Source organism: Aythya ferina (assembly GCF_964211825.1).
Source record: "Aythya ferina genome assembly, chromosome: 3".
Taxonomy (NCBI): domain Eukaryota; kingdom Metazoa; phylum Chordata; class Aves; order Anseriformes; family Anatidae; genus Aythya; species Aythya ferina.
In genome coordinates this window covers 2,248,587-2,273,863 of record NC_140298.1, presented here as the reverse complement: position 1 = coordinate 2,273,863, position 25,277 = coordinate 2,248,587, and the positions used below count along the sequence as shown (strand labels likewise).

General features: G+C 35.7%; 1 protein-coding gene across 15 annotated transcripts in view; it reads left to right on the top strand.

Annotated features, from left to right (window-relative positions):
- The window catches only part of CCDC88A (coiled-coil domain containing 88A), an 85,165-nt gene that overhangs the window by 19,471 nt on the left and 40,417 nt on the right, over positions 1-25,277 (top strand). For 14 of the 15 annotated variants that reach the window (XM_084514076.1, XM_084514075.1, XM_084514086.1 and 11 more), the window contains exons 4-14: positions 783-891; positions 6,347-6,416; positions 10,801-10,859; positions 12,441-12,524; positions 12,833-12,973; positions 14,165-14,334; positions 17,715-17,796; positions 19,119-19,277; positions 21,905-22,051; positions 23,100-23,244; positions 24,013-24,197. In XM_084514076.1, coding sequence (XP_084370202.1) covers positions 783-891; positions 6,347-6,416; positions 10,801-10,859; positions 12,441-12,524; positions 12,833-12,973; positions 14,165-14,334; positions 17,715-17,796; positions 19,119-19,277; positions 21,905-22,051; positions 23,100-23,244; positions 24,013-24,197 — 1,351 coding nt within the window. Of the gene's footprint in view, positions 1-782; positions 892-6,346; positions 6,417-6,920; positions 7,144-10,800; positions 10,860-12,440; positions 12,525-12,832; positions 12,974-14,164; positions 14,335-17,714; positions 17,797-19,118; positions 19,278-21,904; positions 22,052-23,099; positions 23,245-24,012; positions 24,198-25,277 lie in introns of those variants that run through there. The other variant, XM_084514074.1, reaches the window with a different exon arrangement.

Sequence of the window (25,277 nt, the reverse complement as noted above, 5' to 3'; positions counted from 1 at the left end):
AGGGGAGTTGCACTGGTTCTGCATTGTTTTCCTTGACAAATCACAATGACTGTTTGTTACACTCTGTTGTATGTGCTTAACAGCATGGTATGTTGTGAGGTGTTGAAAAAAGGTGACTCATCTGCATTTCCTAAGATCCTCACAACTTTTTGAAGGAAAAAAGGATCAGTTTCCTATCTGAAACAGAGATAAACCAGTGTATTTCATATATATATTTCATATTCCTCGTTGTAAAAGTTAAAACTTAATTCTGATTTTGTGCCTTGTGATAGTAAAATAGCATCATAAAGTTTGTTAGTGTATAGACATTCATTAATGTAGCAAGTCTAAATTCTGCTATTCATAATTGTCTGCATCATCAAGAATGATTACTGATGTCTGTAACGTGTGCTGGAATATTTACATTACAGCTGTGTTCTGCTTTCTGTATTTGTCAGGGATGGGGCTGCTTGTAGAGAAGTGGAAAGCTGTGTCTGTCCAGACCAAAAAAAAATCTTATATACATTCTCTTGTAATTGTGATGGGTGCTCCCAATTACACATTACATTATTAGCCTGAACACATTTGGGTGCTAACCTGACTCGTTTCAGAACACATTTCAGAACACACGTTGCCTCTGCAGTCACTTCCACTATTCCTTACTTGTGTGGACAAAATGGCGTGATTACTAGAAGAAGAAGTTGTTATGCTCACACATTAACTATCTCATTTGTTAAATAGAGAGGTTTAAAGAATAATTTTCAGTATGTTTAATTTTTTCATTATTTTCATTTTTTTTGCAGTAATCCAAAATCTGCTAATCAGAGGATAAACAAAAAAGTCAACAACGATACATCACTAAGGATTCAGAATTTGTCTATTTTGGTGAAGCAAATAAAAACTTACTATCAGGTCAGTAATTGTTTCTTCTAGTATCTTTTGCTTATAGTTGTTTCTAAGTATACTTTTTGCAGTAACACCTTTTAAGGTAATAAAAGTAACGTTTTGAAACACCCCCAATGATTTGTTGGTTTGATCTCCTTTGATCTGCCTCTAACAGTGCATCATGGCAGAACCTGTACTTCCTCACATGTACACACATACTGTGTGTTCTTAAAAACTCCATCGTACAGTGAGAATTCCTAGCTGACGTTTCCTGCAGTGGCCAACCACTGGGCATTTTCTACTTCGCATCATTCTTTTCTTGGCAGCTACTGTATGTGGGTATACATGCTGCTGGCTTGTACTTCTAGGCTTGTCCATTTCCTAACGGTGGTCATTTTCAAACACATCTTAGTGTTTCGCTTAACAGGTGCAACAGAAAATACAGTGATGACAAGAATGGTTTTTATTTGAAAACAAAGCATTCCTTGTGCTTCTTTGGCCTTACATTATCAGTCAGTCCTAGTGCAGCAGTATAATGCACAACTGTTTCCTTTTTGGTAATTGATCTTTGCGTGATTCAGGATTTTTAATGTTGCTTCAAACCTTTCTGTTAGAAATAATTTACGTGTTGGTTTTTTTTTTGTTGTTTTGTTTTTTTTTTTCTTTCTGGCCATTCTTCATTTTGAGATCTTTGCTGGGTTTTGTGGAAGCATGGCATTTGTGTTTCTGAGTCCCTACAAGTCTGGTTCTCAAGAAGGACTTACTGCCCAAGTCTTTTCCTCTTACCGTAGGACAGGATTGTCCTACAATTAGGATTGTACTAGCAGATTAGTTTTGAGAAGTCTTTGTTCGCTGGTTGATTAAAGAAGAGGAAACTGGGCAAGGTGGGGCAACAAGAAAGATAGAAAGAAGTATGCTACTCCAGCTGTGACACTAAAAAAAAAAAAAAAAAAAAAAAAAGAAAGCCTTGCTAGTCCAGCTGTGAGCAGGCCAGGCAGGATTTCATTCCTGCGGAGATTGCCTGTCATGATCTCATCCAGCAGCTTCCTTGATTAGTGACACTCGTCTGTCAAGAACCTGCAAAGGCATTGGCTTGGGCATTAAGCTTATCGGTAAATGCTGCTTCCCCTGCCCTTTAAGGATTGGCATATGCTCATACACAGCTCCTGGGAAGGTGGTGAGGAAGCTTGGTAGCCCTGTAACTTCAGCGTGGGTGACAACTGTGCAGGGCTCCTAGTCTAAGAGTAGCAGGCAGCTCTGCAGGTGTTGGGGGAAGTGTGGAAAGGATCTGCGGAGGAAACTGAGCTGGAAGGACTGCTGGGCATTGTCAAGCACAGGATTATCTGCGCCCCGTGAATGTTGCTCCAGCAGTCCTCAGATGTGGTACAGTGTGGATGTAAACAAACAACTGAAATGGGTTATTACACAAATTGAAACATACATTGAAATTTACAACACAGTTACAGTTGTAGTAGAGAATATTACAATCTACAGGTGTATGTTTTAAATGTACATTGTACATCTCTGCTTTAAAAAAGTCAGTAAATCAAACAAAAACTGTCAGCATCAAAACTGCAGGAAAAGGAACAATTATTACAGTAGTGTTATGTACTTCTGTATATTTAGCCTTTTTGTCAGCTGTAGTTTGATTTCACTAATATTGCAAAAGCAAAAGTTTCTGTGCTCTTGATAAAGTATATGCATGCTTTACATGCATGTGAGAAAGAACATATTTTATATTATATGAGAAGGAATGTGTATTTCAGTACCCTGTATATTTCTACACTATCCCTTCCAGATGAAGCTGTTGCAGAGTTCTTTGTTTCTGTCTCAAATTCATGTTTGTTATTACTATATTTTTAATCCAATTATATAGTCTGGTGACAACATTCACTGAGTAGCGTGTGTCTTGAATACACTCTGTAAATCCATTTGGCACAAAAGGTTGTTATTATGGTTGATGTTTTATTCTGAGATAGAAACTTTTTTTTTTTTCTCAGATGCTATTTTTATCCCATTCTCTTTCCTTTCTGAATTATTTTTGAATATATTTTATTTAAGTGCTTGAAGTTACTGTTCATTGTAGCTAGCATTTGGACTTAAAGTACTGCTACTTTTAATATTAAACTCTCAAATTTCAGTTGATTCTGTAACTAATGCATGGAAGGTAAGCTACCATTGAAATCTGGGCACAGAAGGGAGGCAGTGATGACCAGGAGAACCTGTCAAATTATCCCCTCTTCTTTGTTAGCCTCATCTTCTATTATTACTCAAAACAGCAGGCAGTTCCCGTTAAGTGTGTGTAAATCAAATCATTTGTTCACATTCAATTTATATGAAACCGAAGCAAAGATTAAATTAAAAAGAACATGTAATAAAGCAGTACATCTCATCCTGTACTGAGGATAGTTGTCATATCCAATTTATCCTGTGGTTCATCATTTCCAAATAAGGCTGTAATCAATATGTGTACACAATACTGAAACAACAAAGGAGATTTTACTCTAAGTCCTGTTTTTAGGGACTGTATCTGTCAACCCAGAATATTGTTCCTCAGCTAAAATTCCTTGCTGTTGAGGGTCAATTCTTCATTAGTTTTAAATGTAAAACATATAATTAATAATGATGATAACTTAGGGGACCATGTAATTTATTATCTAGTTTATGGCTTTCCAGACTATCTGTCCAGATATCGTTGGGGTGGCAGTAGGCATTGGTGTGGGCTTCAGCAGGAGTCCCAGTACTTCAAACTCCCATCTGCATATATCCACATAGATCAGTTGTAAAGCTTCCTGGCTCCAAGATCATGGGGATAATTCCAAAAAGAAGGTTGTTTAATGCTGGGATTTGTTCGGGATTTGAAGGGTGTGTTGTTTTTGTTTCCTCACAAATTTAGTGCAGCCTGGCAGCTGGTGTTTTCCTGCAGCCTACGCATGGGTTAGCAAGGCAGCGTAGCAGACAGCTTCAGAAAGGGGTCACTATAGGTCCTGTCACCTGTGAAATTATCCAAGGCAGAGAAGCTTGTGCTTAATGGATGTCTTGGAATCAAGTCAGAGAGGCTTCTTGGTGCCTGGAGTACACCTTGGCAGAGGCGTGAGCCCTCCCTCGTACCTGATTGTTTCAGACAGCTGTCTGAACAGGCATCTTGTTTGGTGGATGTTCTGAATGGGATGCCTGAGATCTGACAGTAATGGGAAGTAATCACTTTATTGACATACAAGGTTAGTTAATGTCTGGAATGTTATATTAAGAGTAAGACATCAATGAATATAAGAATTTTAACTTTTAGCATTAAAACTTTTAAAACTCTTAAAACTTTTTACTGTGAAATTATCTGTGCTGGTTTATTCCATTTGTTTTTATAACATCTGTGGAAAATCTCTTGACGTAGCAAATACTTTGTTGACTTACTGTTAATGTACTTGTCCAAAAACCTACATTGTTAGAACATAACACTCAAATTTTAAAATTTCATATAAGGTTATAAAAGATTTTTAGTTCCTGTGTTGTTTTTGTTCTACTCTGTAATTACAATTGCATCTGCTCATTCCAGCTGCTCTGCCTTCTAAAGCATCACAGAAGTAGGTAGGTAGGTAATAGCTTTGACTTACTGGAAGTCTGTGGGCTTGTTCTCAGCAACTGATTGAGGAGAACCAAATACCCTTTAAGTTTTGGTGGGGTTGAGGGGTTTAATGCAGTGTACTTCCATGACTGCCATGGGCTTCTCTATAAGCCTCATTTGACAGATGATGTACCAGTATTTAATAAAATAATTTTTATGAATTCTAAAAGCCAGAATTTGTAAATAGGCTTAGTTTATTTTTGCAGGTTAACCAACAGTTAAAAGAAATACATGGATTTTGGGATGCACAAGATCCAACTTTTTCAGGCTTTTAATAGAAGCAGTTATTTCAAAAGTAAACACAAACTGAGAGCAACTGCACTGCTGAAGTTAACACCGTGTGACAGAAAAGGTGGTGGATGTCTTTGAAACAAGGCAGAGATATCATTAGTAAGAAGAGAGGTGATAATCTCATTAATCCAGAGGATGCATTTTTTGGTTACCCCTTCTTGTACTCTGTTTCACAGTAAAAATAGCTTTATAATAGCATCATGGAATTATTTGAGCTACAAGGGAAAAACAAGAAACAGAAAAGCCACAAAACCTGCACTTTTTAAAGTACGTAATTTTCTTTTGTAGTAGCTATAAATATCACAAAATTCCTTATTTTATATGCCTTTTATTGATTTAAACTTCCTGTGGTACACTTCACTTTTTTAATATTTGAAAATGATCTTTATCAAGGTGTCAGAAATACAAGTTATGGTTGGTTGTAATTTGTGATATCTGAGTAAGCCAAAGCTATTACCTAACTCTATAATTTGCCCTAGGCATGTGTAATGAGAGTACGTATCTTCAGTCTAGTATTAACCAATTTAGATGATATTTGCATGTCCTATGTTAACCGGTCAGAACTTCGAAGTACAGCTATAGCTAATACTTTCCACAGATTTGACGTAAAACAAACAGATTTTTCTAATGCTGATTGTTACGCTGTTACACTTAAATTCATTATAGAACACACGTTGTGTGTCTTTGGGATGTAAAGCAGTGTTACAGAATATTCATAGAATCATAGAATATTCTCCGTTGCATCACTCCAAGCATCATCAAGTCCAACTCCAGTATTGCTTTTGCAGATGAGCATTTTAGATACTAATAAGTCTATCACTGTGGAAAAACAAAAAGCATGACAGTAGAGCTGCTGATACGATGGTATCTGCTGTGAGTAAACATCTGGGAACAGGAGGAAGACTATTCTGCTTCAGAAGAATTAGGCTTTGTCTAGACTGGGGATTTGACCTGATTACAGCCATTACTGGCTGACAGTAACTATCCATTGATACAATCTCTAGAATAGATAGGCGAAGCTGCTGCTTGAGTGTGGGACTTAAACTAAAACACTGACTGATCAGGCAAATAGGATTTTGTACCTTCAGGATTGTCACAGCATAAATGTATCAAAAAAGCTGTAATTTTCACATCCAGGTATTGAGACAATGGGCATGAAATAGAGGAAGTTAATCATTCATTGTATAAATGAAACTTAAAGGAAACAAAATAAACACCTGTCAATAAGCTACTCGGAGAAACATAAACGCTGGTAATTTGAAGGAATTTTGCTGCATTCTAAGACAAAAGATCTAGTTGGCATAAGATCTGTACGCCACCTCCTTACCACAAGAGGATTTCACTATGTTGAGATGATCTTGCAAACCAGCAAAACAAATAGAAGTAGTTCTTCTATAATAGAAGTGCAAGCTTTTCATTTGGAGTCCAAATAAGTAAGTATTGGATATGCGTGTATTAAGAACTGTGTAATTTAAAACTACTTGTGTAATACTAATTTCAGTTTAGTGTTTGATGTTTATTTTTGTTCAATACATACAACTTAAATAATATTTTAATTAACTTTTATAGGAGACTTTGCAGCAGTTGATCGTGATGTCTTTACCAAATGTGTTAATAATAGGCAGAAATCCTTTTTCTGGTAAGTTTATTTTTAAATAAGGTGAAAATTGATACCAATATAATAACGTGTGATATTTCACTGGAAATAAAGTTAATACAACGTTGAGTCTTTCAACAGATCATATACGTGCTTTTAGCAAATGGTTTAATAATGAGTAACGCTTTCTTTGTTCACACCAAAGGTCCTTTCTTGACAAAAATGTGTTGTTTCTAAACCTCAGCACTGGCTGTCATTAGGATTCATGCTGAAATGAAGTGTATTTCCTGGCAACCAGTGAGTCACTGATAGGACAAAGTGTATGTTTCATGTATTCCCAGCTAATATATTTTTCAACTATCTTTACTTAAGTTATACTTGAGAAATGTGACAGTTCGGTGCATCCCACTTGGTCCAAAAGCTAATCTTTGTTTCCTTTCCCAAAATTCTCTTTCATCATTACGTGAAAAATACTACAGTTACCTTCTTACTTTCTCCCCTGAACTGATGTTGTCTTCTTCATGCCCTCACCTTCTTTGCTTCCAGCTCTGAGAGTTGAAATTTTCAGACCAAGAAAATTAGCCTGTATGGACCCAGCTGACTCTCCACAGCCACGTGGGAATCTCTGCACCATGCTCTCAATTCCAGAAGCACGGAGCAGACACACCTGGCCTGCATGGAGCCACTATGGATTGGGCAGAATTTATTTACTTGGGTCTAATGTGTCCCAGGTGTTCTACTTCTGATGTTCTAACACCTCAGCAGAGAGGTTAGGAACTACTCTAACAGGCTGTGTAGCTTCCCCGGCTTTTCTTTTTCTTTTTTCTTTATTTTTTTTATTTTCAAATATGTTTTATATGCCATGCATCAGTGTACGTGAGACAGTATTTTCCTCATTGACAAGAAGAACCATCTGTGCTACTTCAGTTTTCAGTTCCAGGGTTCATAGCATTGGTATTTTCCATATCACATCTGCATATATTCCATTTATGTAGGTATCTTGATTTAATTTACTTGATGTTTACTTTCTGCTTTTAATTATTGCTGCTTTTGCTTCCAAAGTCGCAGCCTTTTCAGTTTTTCTGTGTGTAGATAATGTAATTTGTCATATATACCAAGGAGTGCGAGTGTGGTCTCATCTGTTCCAAAAGCTTTTATATTTTGATTCCAGACTTTCCCAAGGTTTTCAAAAGAATCCACGGATTTGCTTAGAAATCAGATGTAGTGGAAAAGCAGACTTAAAAAAAAAACAAACAACAAACAACAACAACAACAACAACAGACTATAATGCTGTTTTTTTTTTTTAATGAAATTTCTTTTTTTCTTTAAGATGCTGAGACAAAATATATTTTAACATTGTGTATCATAATAGGAAATTTTAGTAAAAAAAAAAAAACAATAAACAATACAAAAACACAAAGAATTTAGTATTCGGACATACACATAGAAATCTATGATTTAGTTCTTATGAAAGCTTCTTCCTGTTTTAGGACCTCAGCTAAGTCTATTGTAGCTTTTGGGGTTTGGTAGCTAGAATCTCTGTTGGTGCATGTATTGCTTCCTTTGGCAAAGTTACTGTATTTGAGTGAAAATACGGACTTTACTGTAGTATAACCTACATATTGTAAGAAATTCTGGTATATGGACAGGATTCTAGAAGATGTTTCAAATTCCTGCTGGAGTTCATCATGGAGTTTTAACTGAAACCAAAGGTAGAGCCATTCTTTTGGGTTTCATCCAAAATGTTTTCCCTTTTCAAGTTGACTGCCCTTCAGGTTGACTTGAAGAAGACCTCATCCCTATAGGGATTTTTTTTTTTTTTTGGCAGGACAGTGTAGCAAAATCAAATGTCAGTGACCTTCAGAGAGACTTGTTTTCTAAATCTGCATCAAGGCAAGTTGCCACTGTAAAAGTAGATTCTCTGGCAGTGATTAAGATTTTGTCTACTAAGGCTTAGGCTGTAGCTGTGGCTTCTCTTAGAAACGTCTCAGTTTTCCCACTTGCAGTACTTTACACGTAAGGAATGATTAGTAGAGAAATTCTAGAAGATGACATTGTAGAAGGTGAGAGTAGATAAGGCATCAGGAAGAGAAACATTTTTGACTGTATCAGAGGCAGTTGGCTAATCAAAGAAAATGCAGATAGAATGCTGGATTTGAGTTTTGGTTAAAAAGAGGTCATCAGAGACTTCATCAAGAAACATTTTAGCTGAGACAAATGGCAAGCTGCCAGCTTGAGAAGAAACCTGGGTGAGATGAGCTACAGGCTCTGACTGTAAATGCTAAGTTAAATTAAAGAGGAAGAGGATAAATGAGATAATGAAGAGGTGAATGTTCTTTAAAGTGGGAAGAGGAAAGACTGAAACCAGTTTGTATTTCTGAGGTAGCAAACTAGGGGATGATGGAAGGCTGCAGAGGATATGAAAAGTCACAAATAAGATTGAGCGTAGGGAAGATCAAAGGATGGGATAGGGACAAAGTTCAAGCAGCAAGTTGGAGGGTTTAGAAGAGAGGTATCAATGATCTACGTCTGTATTTGTGATGGAGAAAAAGGAAGAAAAACATACAGAATGGTTGGTAGCAGTGGTAAGCTGGGGTTGTTCAGTATTTTGCTGTGTTTCTTCAGGGAATGTAGGGGAGAGATGTGGGAGCAGTCTTCAGGTAGGCTTTTAAAAGCCAGTGAGAGATGCTGAGCCAGTGTGTAAATGAGCATCTAAGAGGAGCTCAGGAATTGCTTTGAAAGAAGTGAGATAAGTTTATTAGGATAAATGAACTTAGTGTGTGAGACAATGAGGTGAATTCCTTCTATCACAATATTCTGTTCAACCTTTATTGATTAAAATAGGCAGCCAGGTGGAATTCCGCTTCTTTAGCTGAACTAGTGTGTTTCTCATGACACATGTTCACTGGTGTTTTCTGTGTAAAAGACTTTCACAGCTCAAATTTTTGGGATACAAGAAGTCTATCAAATGATTAATGATCTCCTGCTTGACTTTGTGTTCTTTGCCATATATCTACTTGACAAACCTTTGATTTTGAAAAATGTAAGCGTTACCTCTTCATTGGGATTATACATGTCTTCCTCTAAAAGAAACAGGTTGAGTCAGTGTTGGAGAAAGCTCTTAGTATTATAGTGCACAGAGAACTGGAGAAGCTTAGCATCTGTCTCTCAAGGGTTTTGCATCCTTTTCGCTTTTTCTTGATTTCTTTTTAATTTCCTCATTTGATGAAGATTACCTCATATCTGTAACTTTTTAAGAAGGATTTAAAATTTGTACCACCTACAAAATGCTCTAGTGGATCAAATCAAAGGGCAACATTTCAAAAAGAAGATTCTGATCAAGTTTTTTTTTTTTTTTTTTTTCCCAAGATTATCACCATCTTATGATCATACGAGATCATCTATGATCACCGAGCCCTTTAAAAATGGGATTTATGTAACTTAGGTCAGGTTCAAGGATGTGTATGCATACCTTACTACATCCTAGACATTGACCATAGTGTTTATTTGAAGCCAATCTGTTGTTGTCTGTGGTAGTTAAACCAGCTATGTTGCAGAGCTTCCCTGTGGAATAAGAGTTAGGTTTCTAGCCCAACCCAGCATTATGATGTGTGGCAGCATAGCTTCTGTCTTGTTAGCTAAGAACAAAATAAGCTCAGAATATATCATAGAAAAGATGTGAAATGCTTTTATTCATAATATTTTTAATTCATAATAAAATAATAATAATTCAGTGGACAGTGTTTAATGTTTCAGTAATGCAAAATGATGTATGGCCCTGTAGAGTTTAATCCAAGTAGTCTGAGCTATTTCGCCATCCTAAAGTGTTTGATTTATGGCAGGCTATAATATATTTTGAGTGTAAAATGTATTTTTACTAACCTGTAAATAGAGTTCTTTGGTTTAAGCCTTTTTTAAGAGATTAAGATGCTTTAAGGCCAGATTTGGCAATACTTTTTCATTTTTAGATGTGCACATGAGTATCCAATTTAGTATCTCATGAAGCTTTATGAAATAATTTAAATCAACCTGTCACTTAACTATTACAGCTCGGGGGTGGCAAATAATTTAAGCGCTTTTGCACATATCTTGAGATACATGAGATTACAGTTGAAAACTTGATTGTAGGTATCCATAACACTTCTGAAAATATCACTTGAGTTTTGCTGTGTGATGGGCTGAAATGTTGCTTTTTCTGTTCTGGATGTTAAGCTGTTTGTAAGCACTGAAAGTTGGCAATTAAATGGCAAAAAGGACTAAGTCAGAAGCTGGAAAGATGGGGTTTTATTTGTCTTTATTTTCTAAATTGAGTTAACATAAATTATGTGAAAATGATGAAAAAATGATGCTTTCTGAGGGGTAGAGGAAGAAGCGCTCAAATTGCTATATTACATCTACTGTTTTTTATTCTTGTTCTTTACTTAGAGCCAGGTACTGAAGAAATAAAAAAACTACTCCTGCTGCTACTTGGGTGTGCGGTTCAGGTAAGTTTAAATAATTACGTTTACATTTGTTTGGAATAGTTTAAGTGTTAATGACTTCTAATCTTACTATTTTAATATCAGAGGTTGCATGTAACTGTGACCTTTCTTTCTTTAGTGGTAATACCCTTGAAAATCTGGATGTTCTGTCAGTTAAAATGGCTACAACCATATACCCCTTATGTATTACTGTAGGAATATGGCAAACTTTGTAGGATTTCTAATTGTTTATTAATTGTAATGTTGTTAATTTACCTCAGATACTGTAAACAAAGGAATAAAATAGTAAAAAAACAATTCTTTCTTTTATCTTACTGAAACAGTTTGAATTAATTCTGCCTACTCTGTTTCTTTAAAGTTTGTGGATGACTTCAATTTATAATGTAAGCACGATGAATGAGTGAGAGAGTGGTTGTATATTTTAAGACCTTTGAGGTCTAGAGCTAGAGTATTTTGGTGGGGTTACTGTTGCTTTGTATCTGTTTTGGAATTGATGATCAAGGGCCTAAGCTAGGAGCGGTCCCACTTAAGTCTTCGGAAACAAATTCCAAGTCCATAATGCTAACCTGCACAATAACTGTTCGCTTGCTTAGGATTTCAAAAATAAGAGGAGTGAATTGTGAACCAAAACCAACCTTCATTGCTCATATTGCTAGTTCCCATAGGTGTGGAAGAGATGTATGTGTGTGATCTTTACTGTATGAGGATGCATCTGAACTGTATGAGTGTCCCTAGTCAGACTACTCCAGTGTGTCATATCAAGCAAAGAAGCAAATCTTTCCAGTATTGGCTCTCTGTGTTGTTTTGCTAGGAAAATTACAGTTTAAAATAGGTCATGACCATGCAAACTTTACCTTCTAGACGACTCTAGCCTAGGCTTTGAAGATTTGCTTATGTGTGAGGATTTGTGTTACACCTTTTTTGCAGGCTTGGTGAGTGAGTAGGCCACAAGGCAGATAAGGTGGAAATTTGTAAGTGAGCTATCCTATATAGTAGCTGAGTAATAACTCTTTGTGGAAGTAGGTTATATCTCTCAGTGAGAGAACCTACTTTGTGCATTGAGCAAGTGACAGTAAGATCAGTGAAGGATAGATGACAAGGTGGAAATTTGTCTGAGATATTCTGTTCCTATGATCACGTATTTAATAAACTTTTCTGATGGACTGCTGTTCTTGTTAGGAAGGTTGGTACCATTCAGCTAATTAAAATGAAAAAATAGATCAGTCATACATTCTTAACAACTCAGATCAGTGATGTGAGTATTAAAGGAGGTCACTGGAAAAAATATTTGCGGAACACTTTGTCTTAAAATAGCTACTTGTTCAAATTTTATGAAACTTCTTCCTGGCCACCATTTCCGTAGCTGTTTTTTCTTTATCATGTTGAAGGTCATCATAACTACTACAATGTGGCATAAACCAAGTTTTTACTGGCCAAGAAAATTATTGGATAATAATTCAGTAATGTCATTATTGAAATTTCAGCTTTATTATATTTAGCTCTTAGAAATACAAATGAAGAATGAAACCACTTGTAATTTAATATATATGTGTGTATATGTAATAGATGTATATTCATTTTTAGTGTCAGAAAAAAGAAGAATTCATTGAAAGTATCCAGTGTCTGGATTTTGACACAAGAGCAGCTGTTGCAGCCCATATTCAAGAGGTATATAGTCATTTTTGTGCTTTTCTATTTTTTAGCGGTAGAATACTGTGTTGTGAGCAGGTTAATTGCATTTGTTCTAATAATAATTCTAATGATATAATAATTCTAATCTCATGTATGCAGTATGTTATAGTCACCTTTTGCTTTTTTGTTTTGCCAGAAGTACGATTACTGCTTTCATCTTTCATGTAGATAAACTGAATGTAATGGAATAGCTTCATAAATATTTTTTTCCATACCTTGTCTGGGAATTTAACCCATAGAGTTTTAAAGAGGATGCTTTTTCTCTTCCACTTTGTTTTGTGCAGGTAACTCATAATCAAGAAAATGTGTTTGATCTGCAGTGGATGGAGGTCATTGTATTGACACAAGAATATGTTGAACCTCTCTTGAAAAACATGGCATTACATTTGAAAAGACTTATAGATGAAAGAGATAAGCACTCAGAGGTACAGATGTGCTTTATTGCTTAAGTGAAATACAAAAAATGACTTAGAAAATGATAAAGCTACTATTTTTAGAACTAATAAATCAATGTATACTCCATTAGTGTATTTAAATGAGGGCTCCGTACTGCCAAAAAGTTGTTGCAGGTGGTTACAGTGTGCATGCATACTGGCTGTTGAATGCTGTGACAGACTAGAAGAGATAGTAGCAGATGATCTTTGTCAGATAAACAGTTTGAGACACCTTCAAATAACATTCACGTGTGGTTATAAACAGAAAATCCAGAGTTGTAGCAGCTGAAGACTCCATGAATCCGTAACCTATCTGTTTGCATGCCAGTCACTGAGAGATGCCTGTTGTGTTACTGTGTCATACAACTTGGAGTGAACTGGAGCAGAATCCATACTAGGAGGGGAGGTTTCACAAGCTTATCATGAAGTGGTCATTGTACAGTGTGAGAATCAAGAAATTGAACTGTATTTTTTTTAAAAAAGTACAAGTTATGATTCATCTTCAGGGTCTCAGATTTGCCTCACAGTAGGTAGCATGGGTATATGTTAATGTTGTAATTACTCCAAGTACTTCTGTGACAGTTACCAATTTTGTCCAGTTCACAGTAAAACAGAAACTTAAAAACAAGGGGAGAGGATGTGTGGTAATCCTTTTTAGCAAAGCAAAGGAGAAACAGAATCATAGAATCACATAATGGTTTGGATTGAAACTTACCTTAAAGACCATCTAATTCCAACCCCCCGCCGTAGGCAGGAACACCTCCTACTAAACCAGGTTGCTCAAAACCCTACCCGTAGCTTTACTGTAGAAGAGATTTTCATTTTAGGATAACACCTTTATTTATATGATCAAATAGGAATACTCCTATATGTCTGATGCTTTATTCAGCTGGCAAGGATGCTGGTGCTCACTGAATAACACCAGTTTCTTTATGTTTATTCTTTATTTAGAGATTGGTATTTTTTCAAGGAATACATGCTATTTCATTGCCCAGTCCATTCTGGGCACTGATAATTTTTGTGGGCTTAAGTCCAAATTTGATTAGTTTAAGAATACCCCAAACTTAGCGTTGAATAGCTGTGACTATATAAGACTTGCTTTAGGTACAGAGGTGTATGTAGGACTTCTAACTTCTTCTATTGCAGAACTCATATTTTTCTATTAATATTTTACTTTATTAGACTATCATAGAACTCTCAGAAGAACGGGACTCCCTCCGTTTTCTACCTCATGCATCAGCAGCACAGTCACCTTGTGGATCTCCTGGCATGAAACGCACCGAAAGCAGGCAGCACCTGTCAGTAGAGCTAGCAGATGCCAAAGCAAAGATAAGAAGGCTTAGACAAGAGCTGTGAGTATATGCAGGGTACAGATGCGTGTTGAGAGTTGTAGTTTTAAAATGCTTCTGTCATGCAACAGTAATGCTCTACAAATAAATTCTTCATTTTTTCAAATGTTAAATTATGGTTTAGAATGCCTTTTTAAGTTCTTGCACCCCACAATGTGTATTTCTAGCATGTAAGCTTTTTTTGTGGACCACTGTGACAAACGCAGCTTTTCATCTGAGTGCATCTTAACAATGCACAACTAATCTAATGCGGTATTGCTTTTTTTTAGACGTAGTGTCCCTACTGTTTGAGAGGCAAGTTCTGTGTGCCTCCTCTGTTCTTCTGGGTCAGTAATGTGTGTTTGACTGTGGCTTTAATGTACCTGTACGCATATATGTTTTTTAAGAGAGTATTTTTGCAAGGATATTTTAGGGGGCAGGCAAGTAAGAACTGAAAGTAAGAGCTGTGTCCTTGATTGCTCAAGGAATAGTAGCAAAAACATCATACTTAAAAGGAGATGGTGCTGTAGTGTTTGTAGTGTTTATGCTGCTTATTTGCAGCATAAATAAGTTACCTGTTTGTTTTTGGAAAAATAGTAAGAAATACTCACCTGATTCATTCATGTTTTACAAAACATTTTAATTTGTTGCAGATAGTAAAAAATCACTCATTAGAGTAATTTCCAGTCCCTACTCTCTTCATTTCTTTCTGTGTGGAAGACTTTTTCTGTGGTTGTCTGCACAACCCATTTTTTTTTTATGCCTCTCAATAAATGTTCCTTACTTGGGTCTGGCATGCCACTCTACAAATTAAATGAAGCAAATCTAATTCCACTAAACCTCTTTACCCACTGCAGACCTAAACAGTAGAACAAGCTTTGAGTTCAGTGTCAGGAAGTGGTTATTTATGGCAATGGAGGATATAAATTGCAATGTGAGTAAATGTTTTAGGTGGGGTTAGGTAGAGTTTCTTAGTTTCCAGCGTGCTAGGTTCATCCAGTTAGGGAGTGCTGCCTTCTCCCTCTGGTGGTGACCCTTTAGCCAAGGGGTTACACCTTCCTTCGCCTAGTCCAAGTACTGAGAAAAATCAGTCTCACGGTAACAAAGATCTGTTTCCTTGTTTTCGTATTCTAATTAAAACCTTCTTATTCTTTCTGTTTTACGAAGACAGCAGATTCAGGGTCCTTAGAATCTAGGAACAAACCTGAGCTATTGGGAAGAGTTAAAGAGAAAAACAATAGTGGGAGAGTGGGAGAATTTGATTTTCCATATAGCAATATGTAATATATTTTTTTTTTCTAGAATGAAAGGTGCAGTTTAAACTTAAAATTACAGAAGCTAAATTTAAAGAAACTTAATGTGTATGTAAGTAACTTATATAGAATGGAAACAGCCTAATTAGAGATTTTTAATCCAGTGCATCTAGTGGGGAGACAAGACAGGTAAAATTAAGAGTTGAAAGTAACATAAGTTAAAATTACCAGCTCATCAGTCTGCCCTTATCAGTTGGTTGATCAGATAATCTCTAGCTGGCTGGATGAAGTATCTGGCTGATTTACTCAGAGAATCCCCTTCCCCCACTACATCTTGGTTTTTATGAAGAATAGAGGACAAAAAGATATAGCTTTTTTTCTTTCCCCCTGATGTCTGTATTATTATGTGTCTACTGAAATGAGCCCGCCCAGGATATTCTATAAACAGCTGCACCAAGAAAATTAGTGAAAAAATTGCTGTTATTAGTTTGATTGACAGTTAATAGATAGCCTAAACAGTGAACACTGGTATGTTCTGTATAATTTAGTACAATCCTCTCTAGTCTGTAGCTGAAGCATGCAATTAGGGCAACAGTGATGGCTCGGAACGTTTCACATTTTGCACTCTATTTGAATTCAATTCGTAAATAAATTTCCTTTATGTGTAGCAGTACATTTAAAATACTAGACTTTGGTAAATTAAATTCTGTCTGTAGCATTTGCTATTAAGTGTTGTTGATACATTTAAAAATAGGTTCATTCCAGAGTTGAAAAATAGTCAGCTTAAAATTTACTTGTAACATCATTTTGGCCGTGATCCTTCCTATCTGGTTTAATATGCACTGTAGCTAATACAATTTCATACAAAAAATCTGGAGAGATTAGTTTTTTTTGTGATGCCATATACAATGTTTGGATGCATGGAGTGATTTGAGGCTTGTGGTCTAGAAATTCCAGAATTAGAAGTTAACACAGCTAATTTTCTGTATTAAGTCCTGTGGTTTTTGATATAAAACAATAATATTGGACCATGAATGTTAATAGTGAAGCTATAATAACCTAAGGTAATACGGAATGCATTTATATTTCTTTATTGTTTCTGAACACCTGTGTAGAGGAAGACCTTTGATAACTGCTGTGGACACTGATGTTGCAGTCAGTGAGCTATATATAGATGAACCTCTGCATACCTATAGGCTGTCAAAGACCTTTTTGAAATAATGCGTGGTTGCAAAAAGGTCATTCACTGTGAGATTGACTTATTTTTCCAAGCCAGATTGTTTCAGTTTTGTTTAAAACAAGTGTTGTTGTTTTTTTTTTTTTTTGACAGGGATACTTCTAGATTGTATTATATATTTCAATTTACTAAATTCTTATTTCCCCTTTTTCTACTTCTTTATTTTGTATTTCTGTATTTTCTACTTCTGTAATATTGAACATTACTTATTCTGTCCTTGAGATAATTAAATATTTCTTTTGCATTTACTCATTGTTTAAATAACTCATTTTCTGAGCATTGAGAAATTAGCATTAGCTGGAAGTTAAGAATATGAGTCCAAACACTGCATTGTTTCCATAAAACTGAAATTCATTCTAAAAGAGGCTGCTTTTCATAAAATCAGGTTATTGAGCAATATCTATTTTTAGTGAGTAAAGACACCTGAAAAGCTTAGTTCTTTACAAACAAACAAAAAAAACCAGAAGTATAAAAGTGCTTTTTAAAACTGGATTGATTTACCTCATCTGTGGCATGGTGGTCACTGTGGTGCTGCTAGAAAAATATCTGGACTGTTTGAATACGTATTTTGAAGTTATTCTGAGTTTACTTCTGGAATCTCCTGGTGCACACTCATTTGTGTTCTCCTGTTTTTTTTTCTTTTAAACAAAGATATTCCTTATCACAAAAATAATTGCATAAGTAAGAAATAGTGAATAGTTTAAAGAACTACAGAAAACCTGTCTGAATTAAAAAGATTAGATATAGGCTATAACCTGGAGAATACCTGCAGCATAATGCATACCTAAGCGTGATGTCCATGAGATACTAATATTCACTGAGACTTTGTTTATTTAATCCCATACCTTGTTCTCAAACAAGGTGATAGTTAGGAAGTTTTGCAGTCATGTTTAACTGTGTTTCGTATTTTTTAGTGAGGAAAAGACTGAGCAGTTGCTTGACTGTAAACAAGAACTTGAACAGATGGAAGCCGAGCTAAAGAGACTTCAGCAAGAGGTATGGGCTTTGTAAATCTTTTGTTTGTTTGTTTGTTTTTTAAAAAAAAATGCGGGCTAAAACAAATTGCCGCTTCCAGAACAATATTATTTGTTTCTTTTATCATATATGGTATTAAGAAGTAGTTTTCATGCTTTTTAAAAATATATTTTGTCTTTATACTCTGAACATGAGCTTGTATAATTTCCAAATTTATTTAGACTAGTATGCTGGTAGAAAATTCTGAATTGGGTTACTGTTTCTTCTCTAACTTTTTTTTTAATTTCCATGTTCAAGATATTTACCACTACCATATCCTGTAAGTGTACGTGTGCGTAGTTTTTCTTAAAAACAGTCCACTCAAATTTTGGCTGTTTTTCTTTATACTTTGAATCTGTGTAGGTAATAAGGGACAGCACGATTCACATTTATTTGACAAATAAATATTCATCCAGGTTGACGGTCAATACTCATCTTTAATTATTGAGCAACTAGAGATTAGAATTTCTCCATGCAGGTACCTGAGGTTTGAACAGGAAGTCAGAAATAGTCATCTCCCTTTCAATGAGAAAAACATTTGTAGAAATGTTCTGTGTCTGAATTCCTAAATTATGTACAAATTAAAAATTTATTAAATTATTATTAAATTAAAAATTAAAAATTTGTACATAATGTACAGCAAATGACCTCACTGGGATGTTAGTGAACCTCAGCTTGGTAACATACTTTATTGTTTATGTGTGTAAACAATGGTTACAGAAAATAACAGTTCTGCACTCAAGTATTTTTCTCTGTTTTCATAGAGAAATATTCCAGAGATTTAGATTTATGAAGATTAAATCTTAATAAAAGTTGATTGTTATAACACTATTTACCAAAGGTGATTTTTTTTTTTTTACCTAATTTTTTATGGACTTTTAAAATCCTGCTTTGCTTTAGTAGCCTGTAGTCAGTATTCAAGAGATACTGATACTTTTTTAAATTATGAAGTTGCTGTGGTAAAAGTCAATTGCTGTGATGAAAGTCTTTTTCATGCAAGATACATTACGAATATTAGTTCTTAATGTAATACATTTAAAGTAAAAGCATACTCCATGCTTATATATTTCTAGTACATGTGCAGAATGGTAGTTAAAAAATAACAGCAGTCAAGTCTGTGAAATTTATCAAAATCTTCAAAGGATTTTTAGAATTGTGTACTTGTATATTTCTGTGACCACAGCAGTGCTATTTTAAACACTTTTAAGCATTGTGAAGAGGTAAAGGGTCTAACCATGTATCAATGAGCATGGAGAAAATGTTTATGGGGTTTAATACTCTTCTTTAATTTCTATGTTTTCTAGAACATGAATTTACTCTCAGAGGCCCGTTCTGCCAGAGTGTACAGAGATGAATTAGATGCTCTTCGTGAGAAGGCAATTCGAGTCGACAAGCTTGAAAGTGAAGTCAGCCGGTATAAAGAGAGGCTGCATGATATTGAATTCTACAAAGCTAGAGTGGAGGTATATTACAGAAAATACTGAATAGCCATATTTTTTGTTTCCTGTGGCTTTTTTAAAGTTACTTTGATGACTTATACTGTTTCCACGTCCCAATGTTTCATAGCTTCTTACTCTGGGATATGTAAATAATTGGTCTTTATCATAAATTACAATTCTTACATAAGACCCCTGTGTCTAATCCCATGCAGTTTCATTTGAAATCAGCAGTATTCACCATAACTCCAAGCTGGCAAGACCAATCAGAGAACCTCAGTTTATGATATATACTACATGACGAGGAAGCCAGAGAGGGAGTTGATTAACAATATACTGTAAATATAATAATTCTTTTCTCTTGTGTAAGTCTTCTCACACAAGGCAGATTTCTAAATAAAGTGTTGAAGAAATAGTGGCTCAGCAAATACTAAATGAGTATAGAATGACAACATTCTATGGATAAGCACGCTAAAAAAGATGCACTGACCAGACAGGAGATCGTTAAATTCGTTTTGAATTAATTAAGAAATCATCAACATGCAGGGTTTTATTAGGCATTCATTCTGTCTGTAAATAGCAAATTTGTTGGGCAAATGTGAGGATGGTAGGATTTGGGAATGAAACAATTACTTGTGGTAGTCAAAGCTAATGAAAGTTTTAAGGAAATTTCAAGATGTGTATTAAAGAATACGACCCCTAGAAAAGTGGGGAGAACCTGAAATGAATGTTTATTGGAAAAAATAATTGGTATGAATAATAACTAGTTTGAAGATCTTTCTTTAGGGAAAAAATGATCCAAAAGCAGACAAGATACTAGGCTAAACTACAATGCAAAGTTGCAGAATATTATTTTATGCAATTTTTACATTTAATGTGGATTCTTAGAGTCACAAGGTTGGATGGGTGTCTCAGGAATTCATTCAGTCCAGCTTTTAAAAAATTAGATACTTTTTATATACCTCTACCACTCCAAACAAAAGCTTGGCATTCATCTGTTTTTTAAGACCTGAGCAGTGAAGTATCCACAACCTTTCATAGCAACTTTTTTTCTTCTCTGAAGACTGAGACATGTCACATGAAGACTGAGACATGTCACATGTCCTCTCTCCTACTTCTTTATGCTCTACTGCCCTACAGCATTCTGCCTTATGAGGTGTGTTTTTCTGTTTTCTGGGTTCTGTCGTAATTCATACCTTGCTTAAAACTCAAGAAGCAAGATCAAAACATTGTGATCTGTGGTAACCTCCAGATCTTCAACATACAGATCTGTTGTCTAGCCATGGTATGATACAATATCCCCAATCATATCTTTATCGATGAACTGTGTGAGGTTCAACAAGGCCAAGTGCTGAGTCCTGCACCTGGGGCACAAAAACCCCAAGCAGAGCTACAGTCTGGGAGAGGAGTGGTTGGAAAGCTGCCTGGCAGAGAAGGACCTGGGAGTATTGGTGGATAGTCGGCTGAATATGAGCCAGCAGTGTGCTCAGGTGGCCAAGAAGGCCAACAGCATCCTGGCTTGTATCAGAAACGGTGTGGCCAGCAGGGCTAGGGAGGTGATTGTCCTCCTGTACTTGGCTCTAGTGAGGCCGCACCTCGAGTACTGTGTTCAGCTTTGGGCTCCTCACTACAAGAAGGACATGGAGGTGCTCGAGCGAGTCCAGAGAAGGGCGACGAAGCTGGTGAGGGGCCTGGAGAACAAGTCCTACGAGGAGCAGCTGAGGGAGCTGGGCTTGTTCAGCCTGGAGAAGAGGAGGCTCAGGGGCGACCTTATTGCTCTCTACAGGTACCTTAAAGGAGGCTGTAGAGAGGTGGGGGTTGGTCTGTTCTCCAATGTGCCTGGTGACAGGACGAGGGGAATGGGCTAAAGTTGTGCCAGGGAAGTTTTAGGTTGGATGTTAGGAAGAACTTCTTTACTGAGAGGGTTGTGAGGCATTGGGATGGGCTGCCCAGGGAAGTGGTGGAGTCCCCATCCCTGGAGGTCTTTAAAAGACGTTTAGATGTAGAGCTTAGTGATATGCTTTAGTGGAGGGCTGGTTAGTGTTAGGTCAGAGGTTGGACTAGGTGATCTTGGAGGTCGCTTCCAACCTAGAAAATTCTTTAAATTAAATAACTTCTCAACACATGTAAGCTTTTTCATCTTAGCAATCATAGGGCAATAAATTCCACAATTCAAATATGTGGTATGCAAAATACTTTCTATTGCTTTTTTTTTTTTTTTTTTTTTTTTTAAACCTCAGACCTTTAACTTTCATTTCAAGTCAGCCTTTTAGTTGTAGTCCATGCACTTGCAGTGCATCTTTCCAGGTTACATCTCAAATCACAGAGATATTTATGGTTTCATAGAATAATAGAATGGCTTGGGTTAGAGAGACCTTAATGATCATCTAGTTGCAACCCCTCTGCCATAGGCAGGGATGCCACCCAGTAGATTGTTCGATTGTGATTATTGACAGCTTATTTATTCTTAGTGCTTTTCTCTCTCTTTTTTGTTTTTCTCAGGTTATGTAAATTTTTCTGTAAGCTACATTTATATGAAATTGCTGTAAATCTGTTTTTAAAGTGTCTGTTACAGCTTTGAAAAGAATGTTTCAGCATTTCTAAAACCAGGTAGCATCAAACTATGTTAATTGTTGTTGTTGTTGCTCTCTTAGGAGCTAAAGGAAGACAATCAAGTGTTGCTAGAAACAAAGACAATGTTGGAAGATCAGCTGGAGGGGACACGAGCCCGTTCGGATAAATTACATGAGTTAGAAAAAGAGAATCTACAATTAAAAGCTAAATTACATGATATGGAGATGGTAAGTGTAAATGGAGGATGAAAAAGACCACTGATATTCTATGCAGTTTATTTGCACTTTTAATAAAATAAGGCATTGTGGTTGAAATGGCGTGGGAGAAGAGGAAGTTCTGTCCTAATTTAAACATTTTTCACATAGGCTTTCCTACAGCAGTCTTGGTTCTGCCTAGGGAGGTAAAAATCGCAAAGACAATACAGTGTTTAATAAGATAGCTAAAATATGATGATAAGGCATATAGAGACTCACTAGTAAGAAGGATGGGATCAAATCTTTTGGAGCTGAAGATGGTTTGTTGTCACTTAAATACTTGGATAAAAGAGATAATTTGTGTTCCAAATTCTAGCAATATAGTGACATATTTTTCAGAATGCTTGTCCCAAAATAATTTCTGTTTTTAACTCTTTCTTCCACCAGAATTAAATATTGTAAAATACAGGATTGTGATTTGCCAGTTTTGTGGGTGGGTGTTTATTTTTGTATGTTGTTGTAGTTGTGTTTAATAAGTTTTTCTTAAGGGTCAAGAGATTGCCACCCCCTATTTGCTTTTATTTTCTGGAATTTTTGAGATTTTTATAGCTGCAATTAGTTTCTGTAAAAGTAGCATGTATTGGGAGAGGGACTGGGAAAGAGTTGGATGAGACTCTTTCATTGTGGACCTAGTCCTGTTACAGCTTTTTGTATTATAGTAGTATTATGGTAGTCTAGAGAAGATTAAATTTTGTTTCTCTGTATGTGCTTGTTTTTTGTGTGTGCTACAAAGCTGTGCTTATTATGTGTACTTTTCTTTCCTAATATTCTGAGAGAAGTGAACTTTGAAAAAGACCAAATGGAGTCATATCCATAGGTTATGTTGAGAAGTTCTTCTCTGCATATTTTACTTCACTGTCATGCTGTTGTTCTAGGTCCTCCATAATTTTGTTTTTCTTCCCTGTCTCACTGTGCATTAACAAATCACTTTGCATTTGTCTGTGGTATACCTGATAGTATAAAAAGTGGTGCATGTTGAGACATAGCTTTTTCTAAAGTTACACTTGACGTAATTTTTAAGGAGCGTGATATGGACAGAAAGAAGATTGAAGAACTCATGGAGGAAAATATGACTCTAGAAATGGCTCAGAAACAAAGTATGGATGAATCGTTGCATCTCGGCTGGGAACTTGAACAGATAAATAGGACTACTGAAATTTCTGAAGGTAAGCATAGTAATACTTGCAAACTGCTAAAAGGTGAAAAAATTTAAAGATAGAAGTGGGGCAGTATTAGGAATTTACAGCTCCTGATCTGTGTAGTACAGGATTTTTGTCCTCTGGAGAAAGGTGGCAGTTTTAGGGTTGTTTCATTTGGTTTGTTATCTTTTTTTGTTGTGATTAGTTGGTTCTTGTTTGTTTACTCAGTCATGTATATCCATGGAGGTGGACACTAAATTAAAAATTTCTGTTCCTGTAATTCTTGTTCACTTAAACAGAGATGTATAACCCATAAAAACCGTGGAGTTAAAATGGGTTGCCATTCAAGCATCTATACTCTGTAGTACAGGTTGGGAATCTTCTTGCTTTACTATTCTCAAAATTATTAAAGATTTGTTGAGGTTTCTCGGAGTAGTTGTTTGCAGAAACATCTATGGAAAAAATTTTGACCCTTCCAGTATAGAATGCTTGGTCATAACTGGATTGCATACAAAGGATTTGAGGCAATTCGGGAAGATATGTTCAGTTGCAGGAAATCTCTGTCATGATTAGGAGCTGTAGGATGTGTAGGACATTTATTTCTATGCGTATGTAGTATTATCTGTTGGGTAAGGAAAATGGGTCATAGATCCTAACTAGCCCTATTCAACAGAAAAGCATTGCAGGATCATCATAGGCTTCTAAATCCCCTAACTCTAAAAATTCAAAGTCTGTCTGTGAAGAACTCCAGGTAATAATAAGTTTAAATTACTTTTTTAAATGGTGTTTTAATAGTGCCACAGAAATCACTTGGTCATGAAGTGAATGAACTGACATCAAGCAGATTACTGAAGTTGGAAATGGAAAACCAAAGTTTGCTGAAGACAGTGGAAGAATTACAAAATACAGTGGGTTCTGTAGAAGACAGTAGTTCAAGGATTCTGAAAATGGAAAAGGAAAACCAAAGACTTAACAAAAAGGTACTCACCAGTGTATGTTTGAATTATCGTGTGTTAGTTGCCTAATGTTGCTTGCTGTTTTACTTCTAACAGGTAACTTTATAAATTGCCATTATTTTGAATAAAGCAAATATTGCTAGTGTCTAAATAGTGTTATGGTGCTTATAAACTTAGAGTAAAAAAGAATACAACTTCTGCAGGATCTTTTTTTCTATTTTTAATTGTTTTTCATTAATACATGATCACTTTATTCAGAAAGCGCTTAAATCACTAAGGAAGAAAATCGGTGTATTAATGTAGGGACAGTGAATAATAAGAATATTTTATGACGCTTGATAAAATTATTTTTAACTTTGTAATTATTAAGCAGGGAAAAGTGTGTTTACATAGAGATATCAGCCAGTATTCACCTATGCAGAAAATTTGGTCATGTCGTTGTGCATTACTGAGAAAAGAGAGAAGATGGGCAATTGATGAGCAAGTGAATGAAGAAAATTACTCAGATATATCTGTGCTGGTCTACAGTATTTTACTCTACAAATCATATATCAGGTCATATAATTCAGTCAATGATTATTATAGGGAATAAAAATTGGAAAAAAAAAAAAAAATAGAGACTACAGGGGAGTGAAATGTCTGAAGTTTTTGAAATACCGATGTCAGACACTAGATTATTGTTGAAGATAGAAGAAGAGGTGGTAATAATAATAAAAATCTCTATTTTATACTTTCATGCTATTCCTAATTTCTTAAAAATATGCTTTTTTGCAGCAGCAGCCTGTGTGCTGCTTTGAGATTTTGTATAATACAAGGAAGACAGTTAGGAGAGTACAAAGGAAGGGAACAGGTTTAAGAAACAAGCAGTAGTAAGTCTTCATAATAGTCTGATACTGTTCTTACAACTTCAGATGTCTGGCAACACGTCCTTTTTCTCAGCTGATCCTAAAAAACATTGTTCTGCATTGTGACTACTTCAGCAAAATGTGTGAAGTTGAATGAAATGTTTATTATGGATCTTCTGTGCATAGTCTGTTTCTATTTGGACGTGCTTTCTCTTCAAGCAAACTGTTAATACAGAGTCTACACCACACTAAAATGAGC